The sequence below is a fragment of the Cydia strobilella genome, chromosome 12 (genome assembly GCF_947568885.1).
Source record: "Cydia strobilella chromosome 12, ilCydStro3.1, whole genome shotgun sequence".
NCBI classification, from domain to species: Eukaryota; Metazoa; Arthropoda; class Insecta; order Lepidoptera; family Tortricidae; genus Cydia; species Cydia strobilella.
The window spans coordinates 10716863-10729157 of record NC_086052.1 but is presented as its reverse complement, the minus strand read 5'-3'; the positions used below and the strand labels follow the sequence as shown (position 1 = coordinate 10729157).

The 12295-nt window shown below is 36.5% G+C and overlaps 2 protein-coding genes across 2 annotated transcripts; both read left to right on the top strand.

Annotated features, from left to right (window-relative positions):
- Window positions 1-194: 194 nt before the first annotated feature.
- On the top strand, window positions 195-2425 carry LOC134746103 (trafficking protein particle complex subunit 13). Its single transcript, XM_063680353.1, has one exon. The coding sequence runs from the start codon at window positions 378-380 to the stop codon at window positions 1584-1586; it is 1209 nt and encodes a 402-aa protein (XP_063536423.1). The 5' UTR covers window positions 195-377; the 3' UTR covers window positions 1587-2425.
- Window positions 2426-2935: 510 nt separating this feature from the next.
- Window positions 2936-12020, top strand: LOC134746102 (cytoplasmic phosphatidylinositol transfer protein 1). The gene is made up of 9 exons (XM_063680352.1): window positions 2936-3088; window positions 3432-3580; window positions 3915-4003; window positions 5966-5973; window positions 6105-6176; window positions 7140-7269; window positions 7405-7529; window positions 8535-8660; window positions 9485-12020. Exons 1-9 carry the CDS (start codon window positions 3038-3040, stop codon window positions 9620-9622), a joined length of 888 nt encoding a protein of 295 aa, XP_063536422.1. The 5' UTR covers window positions 2936-3037; the 3' UTR covers window positions 9623-12020.
- Window positions 12021-12295: the final 275 nt, after the last annotated feature.

The following is a 12295-nucleotide window of genomic DNA, read 5'->3' as shown; positions in this document are numbered from 1 at the left end:
TCAAAAAGTGACATGACAATGACAATGCTGACAGAACTCATTCACCTGAACGCATCGTAGTTGTTTGAGGTATAGGTTAAACCGCGTGTAAGTAAAAGTACAATTTGCACATGAAAATACGCTCCCAATTTGTCAGACAAGTTGACAACCCACAGAATTACTATACTATGCTCTTGCTCTTTGCAGTCTTTGCACAGAATTGATGAGTGAATTTTGTGATCTTCTGATCTTGATCTTATCTTTCTTGAAATTAATTGCAATAAATGCATTCGAGATACGTAGACGTTGTAGTAATTGAATTACAATAGTACTAATTTGTTGCCTATATATCTGTATGAAAATCTGAAGTTCATTCGAACAAAATATTTTAGCACAAAATGGATCCCAAAGATAGTAGTGAACATTTGGTAGCCTTAAAGGTGATGAGGCTTACAAAACCAGCTCTGATAAGTCCGAAAATCGTGACATGTGATTCAAAAGATTTGCCAGGTAACATATTCAATAACTTCCTCAAAGATGATGCTACTGCAGTTACTCAAATGGAGACCCTGGCAGCTGGTCAGTTCCTATTGTTACCACAGAGTTTCGGTAATATTTATTTAGGTGAAACATTTTCCTGTTACGTTTGTGTACATAATGAAACCAATCAACCTGTTCAAAGTGTTTCAATTAAGGCAGATCTGCAGACAAACTCCCAAAGGATACCTCTCACAACCCAACAAAGTCAGACTCCCTCTATGCTTGATGTAGACGATACACTTAGCGATGTTATACACCATGAAGTTAAGGATTTAGGCACACATATCCTAGTTTGTGAAGTAACCTACATGTCAAATTACAACACCCTAGCCTCATTTAGAAAGTTCTTCAAATTTGAAGTAATGAAACCACTTGATGTCAAGACCAAGTTTTACAATGCTGAATCAGATGATGTTTACCTAGAAGCACAAGTTCAGAACATCACATCTGGGCCCATTACTCTTGATCAAGTCTCACTGGAGAGCTCACAGCAATTCACTGTAAAATCCTTGAATGAGGATGAAAATGGAGATTCTGTATTTGGTGATGTCACATTGTTGCAGCCTCAAGAAAGTTGTCAATACTTGTATTGCCTGACCCCAAAGGAAAATATTGCTAATGAAATAAAGCTTTTAGCTTTAGCAAAGAATATTGGCAAACTAGATATTGTATGGCGATCAAACTTGGGAGAGAAAGGAAGATTACAAACTAGTCAACTTCAAAGAGTTACTCCTGATTATGGGGACATAAGGTTAACTTACGAAAGCTTGCCAAGCAAAGTTGCAGTTGATGAGCCTTTCAATTTTAAATGTAAGATAGTCAATGCCAGTGACAGGACATTAGACTTAATTCTGAAGTTGCGGTCAAATGCCGACTCAAGTCTGCTGTGGTGTGGCATTTCCAACAGAAAACTAGGCCCACTGGAACCAGGCAAGGCAGTGCTGGTGGACCTCACTGCTCTGCCCATGAATACCGGCCTACACAACATCACTGGAGTAGCTTTAGTAGACTTATTTTTGAAAAGAACATATAATTATGATGATTTGGCAACTGTATTTGTATTTTGAGCACATTATATGTTTGTAAACATTTGCAATGCTGCTACATAACTTTACTGTCATTATGTTTATATAGCTTTTAAATGACTAATATTGTGCTACGAATATTATATATTGGGTTAATTAATGTATATCCAATTATCCTGTATTAGGAGCATTGTCATTTAGAGAAACTGTTTTTATTCATGTAGGTAGATTAAGAGGCCGGTGTCGATTTTGGAGCAAAAATGTAAAATTGATAGATGTAGTTGTTGAAATTATACACGTTTTGTTACGTAATATCTAAATAACAAGTATTGGTTTCTATTAGCACGTCTTCTCATCTTACCTTTTAATAATGAGGTCGCGAGCGTGCGTCACCGGTAATATATGAAGAGAAGGGGCAGTTTTTAAAAATTCATCAAAAAATTATGGTGGTAAATTATACAAATTGATGTATAAGAATAGTTTCAGCAAATGTTGTAGATTGTTTAAGTATCAAAAGTACGTTGAAATTAAGTCGATTTTCAGAAAAATTTGACACTTGTTTTGGAGTAATTTCTGGAGAAAATTGAATTCGTTTAACTTTCATTTCCTCGAACTCTGTCATATAACAAAAATGTAATCTGATAAAGGTCAAGTACAGAATATGTGTAATACAAATTAACCATTTTTAGCAGTCGAAACTTTACGAAATTTACAAATAAGAGCGGCTTTACGCGCGTTTACCTAAACGTCCAAAAGAAAAAAAAAACTACTAATTTAGTGTCTGTTTTCAAAAAATTGATCCTTTTCAAATTGAGCTAGAACTTGCCTAGAATGAAAGGGGCCCACAATGTGGTAAAATTTGTATATTGCGCTTAAAACGTTACACAAATGTGCAATTAAGACAGTGATTTTCAGCAGTATATCTTCTAGAAATAACAGCAATAAATTATATGAACTCAAAACTAAGTTTTATTTAGAAGTTATTAATAGTTTCCTGTATAACAAAGACTGAACTAAAATTTCCACCAAAATGCCGCCTGCCGCCCTGATGTCAATATGGTAATAATTTTGTCAGAGATTGAATAATAAGTCGAAATGCGGCCAAAGTAATTAAATACTTTAAAGGCCTGTAACCGGCTAAACGCGTCTCGTTTAGGCCGTTCGTTCGCCTAGTTGTCTTTTCGCCTCGGTAGGCGTCCTCATCGGTTCGCCAGATCGTGCTGGTCTGTCTGTTCATACCTTAAGCTATTTCATTGCTATGAACTGGCAACATTTCTTGAATTTTACTCACTTCACAGCGGTAATGAGGGAAATGGGCATGTCAATGTCAAATTCTTCTGTCGATTTTGACACTTGACAGTAAGTTCACTGGTTCTGGTTACACTTTTCAGTAGATTCTATTCTTCAGCGTTATCTACTTATCCATTCACATTTCATGTTTCTTGAAAGATAATCTTCTTAATACATAAGATAATTTTAAAACCTATTTCAATATGGTTCTCACAAAAGAATACAGAATATCCATGCCTATGACGGTCGAAGAGGTATGTTTTGTTGTAAATTGTATCATTTCTTTGTTAAATACTTACTTAATTTAATTAATAAGATTCATCTGGTTGTAACTGAAATTAATGTAAACGGCATTTAATTATGCAAGCATAAAGTCCAATCTAGATCTCGTAAAATCCCCTTGCAGAGTATCTTTATGTTTAGATACACAATCTTTCAGTAATCTTCTCATAAAACGTTTTTTGCTCCATGCAGCGCAAATCAAATCAAAACTACTTTTGTACCCACGATTTTTCCTTAGTCCATCAAGTTAGCATTCTATTTAAAGATAACCTGTAATATGATGTTACGATATTACAATATTTCCATTCTTTGCAGTATCGTGTTGGTCAGCTGTACATGATAGCGCGTCACAGTTTTGAACAGTCCAGCAATGGGGAGGGTGTGGAAGTGGTGGCAAATGAACAAGTGAATGATGAGGTCAATGGCCAGGGCCAGTATACTGAAAAGAGGATTCACTTGTCAAGGTAATTGCATCCTTATAAAAATATTACAAAATCATGATGTTCAACTAATAACTGGGTAATTTTTGAAAAATATCGTAATGTTTTAACCCTTTGAATACCAAGATCTAGCTACAAAACTATAAGTGTACCTAAGCAAAAACCCCTTCAAAAAATTTTATTCAGTATGTTGTAGGTACACTTTCTAATCTACAAATTAATTCAGTATATTTTTTCCACCTATTGCTAGATCATGACTATGTATAATGTAGTTATTCTTAAATCATTTTGATTTATCATTATATCTTTTCGATTCAACTAATACATCTTAATTCAGTGAAACAAACCTCTTTTTCAGCCATCTGCCCTACTGGATACAGTCAATGACTCCAAAAATATTTTACATCACAGAAAAGGCTTGGAACTACTACCCCTTCACCATTACTGGTATTGTATTTACTTTATCTGACTGTAATTTTGGTCCTATTAAAGTCAACTTCAAATATACAGACCAAGTTTGCATGAAAATAATATTTCCAGTCATTATATACATAGTTTATAAGTTTCTAAAAGCCACTAGATATAGTTAAGTAACTGTAATTTAATTAAATTATCTGTATTTGCTACACCCTATTCAGGGTCCATGTGATACCATAAGAAATATGTAAATACTACCCAAAAATGTACCATGGAAGCAAAAAATAAATGAATACTGAATACTAATTAAAAGAACTAAAAGAAATTAAAAGAACACCTGATTAAAAAAGCCTATTATACATTAAATGAATTTTTTCACGACCAATAATAATAATTAATAAAGTACCCATTATATAACCTTGTACAAAAAACTCGTTCTCCTCTTGAATAAACTGTTTGCTGTGCCCTACAGGGTGTCATGTTGTACACAATTCTATGTTAAGTATACCTAGTCGGCTCATAAGTTCTGTCATATACATAGTATCAAATAAAATCAAAAGTTTAAAAGCGTTTGAAAGCTTATAAACTAGAGAATCTAAATGTATAACATTTATTCAAAATGACCGCCATAATTATCTACACAGGCTTGAAGTCTTCGTGGCCAGTCGTCAATGGATTCACGCACCACTTTCATGTAGATATTGGCCACTGCCGTAGCAAGAGATTTTTTCAGCGAGTCTAGATTTGCATGAGGTTTTGAGCACACCTTTTCCTCTAAATACTGCCATATTTTATAGTCTAAAGGATTAAGATCTGGGCTAGAGGAGGGCCAATCTTCATGCCGTATAAAGTCGATTTTATTGGAGGCGAGCCAGGCTTGTGTAGACTTTGCCTTATGGGCTGGAGCAGAGTCCTGCTGGAAAACCCAATGCTGGTTTAGAAACATCGTATGGGATAGTGGTTTCACAATATTAGTCAACACCGTGTCTTGGTACACTTTGGCACTAGTTTTTACTCCTTTCTCACAAAAATGCATACTAGTGACGCCCGCATAAGAAACTCCCAGCCAAACCATCACAGATGAAGGGTGATGACCTCTTTGAATACGGGGAATGCTATTAGACGCTTCTTTACTATTGCGAGCGTACACTCTATCATTTTGTTTATTACAGTTTTCTTCTATGTCAAAAATTTTCTCGTCCGAAAACAGTATACAACGGTGCTTATTTTTAGCGTACTTCTTCAATAAAGCTTTAGATCTTTTAAGCCTTAAAGCTTTAAGCCGACCATTGAGAAGATGGCCAGTTTTTCGTTTATAAGCACGAAGTCTCAGGTCTTGATTAAGCACTCTTTTCACCGTGTTTTTGCTCAAACCCATCTGGAGGGCCATAACTTTTTGTTTCCTAGCGGGATTTCTGGCAATGCGTGCCCTAATTGCTTGTACAACCGCTGGAGTCCTAGCTGTACGCGGACGACCGCTTCTTTTCTTGTCATTTAAACTAGAGACCTCACTGTATCTTTCTATGGTACGATACACAAATCTTAGAGAGAATTTTAAATTTTCAAGTAGCTTAAAAATTTTAGTCGGCGAGTGACCACAACGATATAGTGCAATTATTGCGGTACGGCTATCTTTAAGCGTCCACTCCATGTTGAAGAAAACAGAAAATTGCAAAATTATACTACTCAAATATTTAATAAAGATTCGAAATTCAAATGCAGAACGGTTTTTGTTTTAGGAGTTCCAAATTAAAATTTTAAAGGCCAGTGACAGAACTTATGAGCCGACTAGGTAGGTTAAGATACAATGTGATATGCAATAAAGATTATGAGTATGAGTAAATAGCCAAGCTTCTTAATCGAAAACAAACACAGGAGATTTAGGGTACTTTACATATTTACAGTTCTGTTATGAGCCCTGATTAGGAAAATGTTGTTCTGAAAGTACAATTTTTACTAATATACCTATTTATTTTTCATGGTCCTGCACAGAATACACAGTAAGTATCTGATTTTTTTGTGATTCGTTTTATACAATTTTTACATAAAAATAACATATATTTCTGGAACAACAATAAAATTCAGGATAACGGAATTTTAAGTCACTTTATACTACACCTTTATTTTTCAGTGCTCATTTATCCCAAAATTCTCCATATCAATACAAACAAGATATGAAGATAACAATGGAACAACAGAAAATGTAAGTAAACCACTTTTCACTGTTCATAGTTAAAAAATCTTTTCTGATTAGAGGAACCAACCGGGTTTTGGTTCCTGTGAGATTGAAAGTGAAGCCAAACTCACTGGTTGTCTTTCTCATATATGAATTTCAAAATGTTTTTGTTAAAACAGTGCATGCACTTTCAGTACAAAGTTCTTTAAAGCAAGACTGTTGAATTATTGACCCTAGATAATTCTGCATGGCATTTGCAATGACCAAGTTTGGTTTGGTTTCTATGAAATTATGACATTAATTTAATAATGACACTTCCTCAATTTGTTCTATTCAAATCGGCGCAGAGCTAGCTTAGGCGGACTCTAGTTATATTTAATATTAATTTACAATAAATAAAAATAAAAATAGCCTTTATTTCTACTATTACATTTACATAATAATAATTTAATCAGTTTAACAGTTTATTTAGGTAATAGTAGTTGCCTCCGTGGCGTAGGCCTCCCCCAAGCTCTTCCACAGTGCTCTGTCACGAGCCTTACGCATCCAATCGACACCCGTTATATCAGTGAAGACATCCCTCCATCTCTTCCTCGGGTGTCCTTGACCTCTGTTCCCTTCGTACGGGTACCATTCCACCAAACGCTTCGTCCACCTGTTCTCCATACGGCATATGTGGCCTGCCCATTGCCATTTTAATTTCCTCATTTTGGTTTTTACATCTACAACTTTTGTTGTTTTTCTTATTTTGAAATAATGAAAACAAAATAAGAAACACAAAAAAAAACTAAATAATTTACAATATATTAGTTAATTGCTCAGCCTTAACCTATTTCAGAATAGATAATGTGTACTAACATCAACACTTTGAATCCATTAATGATTAATGGACCTTATGTCCCATTGTATCTAGGTTCACAAGTTATAAGTTAACTAAGTTATGATGGCACATACTCTATAGAATAAATAACTCATATTTTCCTGTTGCAGTGTCTTGGTTTGACTGATGAGGAACTAGGCAGTCGAGAAGTAGATTTTCTGGACATCGCTTATGATGAGATCAAGCCACATCATTATAAAGAGGCAGAGGACCCCAAGTTCTTCAAATCTGAGAAGACAGGTGAGGGTTATATTACTAAAATATTTGGCTTTAAAAGTGTAATGTGATCACCTAAGTCTGATCTTTTTATGTGTGGGACACTGGATCATGTTCAGATTAAAAAAAAGAGATGAATTTTCTTTGTTTTCTTGACAGGGCGCGGGCCATTGGTGGAGGGCTGGCGAGACACCCAGCAGCCCATTATGTGCTGCTACAAGGTCGTTCACGTCAAGTTCGAGGTGTGGGGCCTGCAGACGCGGGTCGAGGAATATGTACAGGGAGTAAGTTTATTGTATCCTGACAGTTGGAGGCCATTTACTAACTCGTTTTCCCAAGCTTATGAACATGCAATGTTCGTAATTTTACGACTAATTACTGTCATTTACGTAACCCGGGTGCAAATCCAACTCTCACTTTGTCTGTTATTTTTGTAAATATTTATCCCCCACTAAACAAATGAACAAACTTATGAAAACATGCCAGACGTAACATGTGTAACATATGACCTATGACTCATCCATTAACTATTGATGCGTGTATGTTATCAATATGCTAATAAATAATACTCACAAGCGGTATTGAACCTTTAAGTCTAAGGAGAGACTTTGCCTCCTTGTGAGTGTTCTACCGCCTGTACAATGGGCTGTGCTCTGAAGAATTGTTTGACATGATGCCAACGGCCGCTTTCTATAACCGCACCGCTCGCTATCGGCAGGGCGTTCATCCTCACACTCTAGCACCTAAATGGTCGCGTACTGTGCGGTTTAAGAGCAATTTCCTCCCGCGTACGCTTCGGCTGTGGAATGAGCTCCCTGCCGAGGTTTTCCCGAGGGGCTACAGTATGGGGTTCTTCAAAAAAGGAGTGTACAGGTTTTTAAAGGGTCGGCAACGCGCATGTAATATCTCTGGTGTTGCAGGCGTCCATAGGCTACGGTGACTGCTTACCATCAGGCGGGCCGTATGCTTGTTTGCCACCGTCGTGGTATTAAAAAAATGTATAAGTAATTAAGCGAAAATAAAAATTAAGTAAATATTTTAATTGAAGAGTACCTTAAAATTGGGTTTTTATCAACTTCTACGCGAGCACTAGTAGGATATAAAATTAATCATGAAAATACTGTACCTGTGATACCTGTATTGTGTACAATAAAGTGATTACTACTACTACTAATATTTTACCAAGGTATTTATATATAGGTATTTAAAATAGTTTGAACAAATTTGCGACCGGATATTAAATAAATGTAATAATTTTTTTACTAATACGTTTTCCATCCTTGTTACAGGTGATACGTGAGATACTCTTGTTGGGTCACCGACAAGCGTTTGCGTGGATGGACGACTGGTACAACATGACTCTTGACGACGTTCGAGCGTATGAAAAAGATATGCAAGCCAAAACGAATAGTAAGGTAAGTTATCAAATACTTTTTTAGGTACCTACTGATAAATCACCTCTATTTAGCGTTCATTTGATTTTCTCCTTTAACACATACAAAATAAAGACGATATTCGTCGAGTTAAATGAAGGATGAAATATATTTTGCACGATAATAAGGGTCAGTACATAAAACGAGTGTCAGACCTTTTACGTTGAAGGACGTAAAGGCCATGTGTTATTTCAACCGACTGAGCAAACAAAACCAAATTAGGATTACACAACAGGCAACTTGATAATTAAAATTTCTTAAGCTACCTAAAAGCTTTAACTCTATTAAACTACTGATCTCATATACAACAATTGGGATTGTCGACTTAACATGCTTTCTAAAGCCCAGCTTACAGTTTGTAAACGCTTTAACCGCCCATCCAGAACTTGTAGCAGCCACTTGCAATAATGACGTTGCAGTGCCGCTAGGCCGGGCGGTCATTATTAGGCACTTTATTGACGCTATAGATGGCGATCTAAGTTACAAGGGTGTTATCTCATCTTTCATTGTGTGATTCAAGCGATGGCACGAATACGTAAATAAGCGGTTCAATGTTTCGACACTGAAATTAATTACATTACATTCAAAAGGTCAAAGGCGCCTAGCCTTTCAAAGAGCATACACCAAAGAATTTGGGACGGGTACGGGTAGGTGATCTAGTGGTGAGGAGTTCAGGACGTTAGCCGCGTAAGCTGAAGACGCGGGTTCGATTCCCACCTCGGCCACCGGTGGACTTGGTCACTTTTTCTTTAGTTTAGTGTATGTTGTCTATTTCAGTTTACATTACATTACTTTGTTCGTTCTAGCTGAAAGCTGAAGAAGCGACCCCCGCGACGCCGTCAGACCATAAGAAGTCGCCGTCTTCCAAACCACAAACGCCGAAGACCCCACAGAGCGCGAGCTCCACGCCCACAGAACCCCGGTCTTGGTTTACCTGGTCTTAAGTGTTTATATGTAAGTAACTCAGACAGATTATAAGAACTAATACATTAGTCTCATTACGAAAATGGAAAATTACATTGTGATTGTTATTTTTTATTATTCTACACTGGTCTTTTGTTAACATCGTGTGCGGCAAATCATCGTGAACCTTTTGTCAGGAAGGTCTAATGTTCAGTTGATATTAGGCTATAACCGCGCGCGTCACTTGACGTCTTAAGCGGTCAAAGGGTAAATAAAAATGAACGTTAAAACATAACGTCGAAAGATGAAATCACTTTGACACGTCAATCGTGTCAATCTTGCACAAAAATAATGACATGATATCCCGCTGAGCGTAAATAACATTTATACCTAAGGGTTGGAGAATGGCCTGTCTGTGTTTAATATAAGTAGTGTAATTTGTTAGTAAAGTTCAGGATGTCACTTCATACAAAAAGTTGATCTCATTAAGATAATGCCTTCTTGCTGACAAGAGCTTTTTATCGCCAAGTAGTTTTAGATTGATCATGATCATCTGTTTACATTAGGACAAACGGTGACCGCTTATTGTATGGAGTGGATTTTCTATACATACTATTAAACTGTGGTGACGATATGTAAAATACGGCGATGTTAATCTTCCTATTTTGCGTGAATAGGAGTATGAAAACTATTAGGGCAATTATTACAACATAGCATTTATAGCAATTTATAGCATTGAATATTGAATGCAAAATAAAGTTGTGGTAAGTGTCAGGATGGCAGTTGTACATCAACAAATGGAGCTGCGGTATATGTCAGGAGTTATTGCTAGCAATGTGCCAAATGTGCGCCGAAATTGGAGCAATGTGCTCTTTAAACTAGCTATTTTAACTTTAGATATTTAAGAAATATTATTATTTTAAATAGCAATATCACATCTTCATTGCTATTTCAAATAAGCAGGCGTCTATATATATACTTATTCAATTCCATATAACTCTTTAACCGCTCTCTGAATCGGATTGTGCTTCATACATGTGGGAAGCATATTGCGAGCACTAACCTAAGGTAGTACTTTCACCCTTGAGTAGGCAGCCATTAGCTAGAACTGGAAATGCACCCGCCAACCAGACGTCAGGATGGCGGGCGCCATTTATTTCTTAAATATCTCTTGAGTTTAAAGAGCACATTGCTCCAATTTTGGCGCACATTTGGCACATTGCTAGCACATTGCATCTTAGCTCCATAGCTCCATAGCTCTATTTGTTGAAGTACACCCGCCATCCTGACACTCACAAATTGTGGCACCGCATTAATTGGAGCGTCGTTAATAATACGAGTAGTGCATTAGCACCAACCGCCATAAGGTACCTTTACCGTGTAACGTCACATATGATTAAGAATCTAAATAATGGTTCCTATGCTTATATGGGGTGTTTCAGCCCTTAGCCAAATATCTGGTTGCAACCCGAAACGCAAATAAAAATTTGGCTCACCCATAGAAAACACCGAGCAGCCAAATTACAATTCTAATACAAATAATTTATTGAAAAGAGTATTGTACAGAGGTTGATCTTAAAGACTAAGGGTTGTTAGTAGAGGAAAGTGGTTTACATACAAATGCCTGAACTAGGAGTTCCTGTGTTTCAGGCAGCGAAGGACAAAAATGTAAGGAACATATTATGTTTATTAAGCCCTTTTGTCGCGATTTCGCTGTTGGTCCCATACTAAAAGTAGGTCATTATTACCTATATGGGGCATTTTCTACGAAAAGGGACCTTATTGTCGATGGCGCTTACGCCCCACAGCGTCGCGCGGCATTGTATTTATATCGGAGGATCGTTTATAATGGCGTAAGCGCCATCGACAATAAGGTCCCTTTTTATAGAGGTACCACATATATTCACCTCGCAGAATTTGGCTAAGTATTGGAAAACATTCTGTATATTGAAGTAATATACCTATGTACTGTAGTATAAATATTTACTTAGTTCACAAACTCCGTTCATTTTGAGATAGATAATTTTATAGAGATTTTATTGTAGTTGAAGTATTATATCTTTTAGGTTTAGAAGAACCGTTATGGACTCTTGAGCTTGCTTAGCTGTTGATTGTATGTTTTTTGATATCAATTTTATATTCGGTGTAAACCATACAATAATTATATAAATAAACGGTTTATATTCTCCATTCTGGAATACGAATAATGGTGTTCGCAATAGAAATAACGTGATTGATTCCTATAAATATCATGGGGACATTAAATCTAGTAACTTATAAAAGGAAAAAATCGAATTCGGAACACTGGCTCCATTTTAGGCAAAGGATTAATAAAGTTTTAAGAGCGGAGGACTTTGTGTCACGCTATAAATGTGTAGTGTTTATGAAAACTATAAGATGTGTCCAGATCTGACGAACGGCTCGGCGGCTCGTGTAAATTGGTTTTATAAATAAATTATCATGATTATGATTATGAAGCTGCGAAAGTCTTGCGTACTACCTACTTGCGTTGCGTGCATTATAGGTACCTGTAGTACGATGTGCCACGCACGTGCACTTCGCGATCGGCTCGCGCAGCATATGCCAGATCTGGACTGTAATTATTTAAAAAGCGTGTGTAGCGGAAATGTTGTTAATTAACTTTAGGTATACAAATGTATGTTATTGGTGTTACTTACCACTGTTAAGTGTTACTAAATTCACTTCCATTTATC

Coding starts and splice junctions, on each gene's coding strand:
- LOC134746103 (XM_063680353.1), top strand. CDS start 378: ATGGATCCCAAAGATAGTAGTGAACATTTGGTAGCCTTAAAGGTGATG.
- LOC134746102 (XM_063680352.1), top strand. CDS start 3,038: ATGGTTCTCACAAAAGAATACAGAATATCCATGCCTATGACGGTCGAA. Junction 3,089..3,431: donor TGCCTATGACGGTCGAAGAG/GTATGTTTTGTT, acceptor CATTCTTTGCAG/TATCGTGTTGGTCAGCTGTA. Junction 7,530..8,534: donor TCGAGGAATATGTACAGGGA/GTAAGTTTATTG, acceptor TCCTTGTTACAG/GTGATACGTGAGATACTCTT.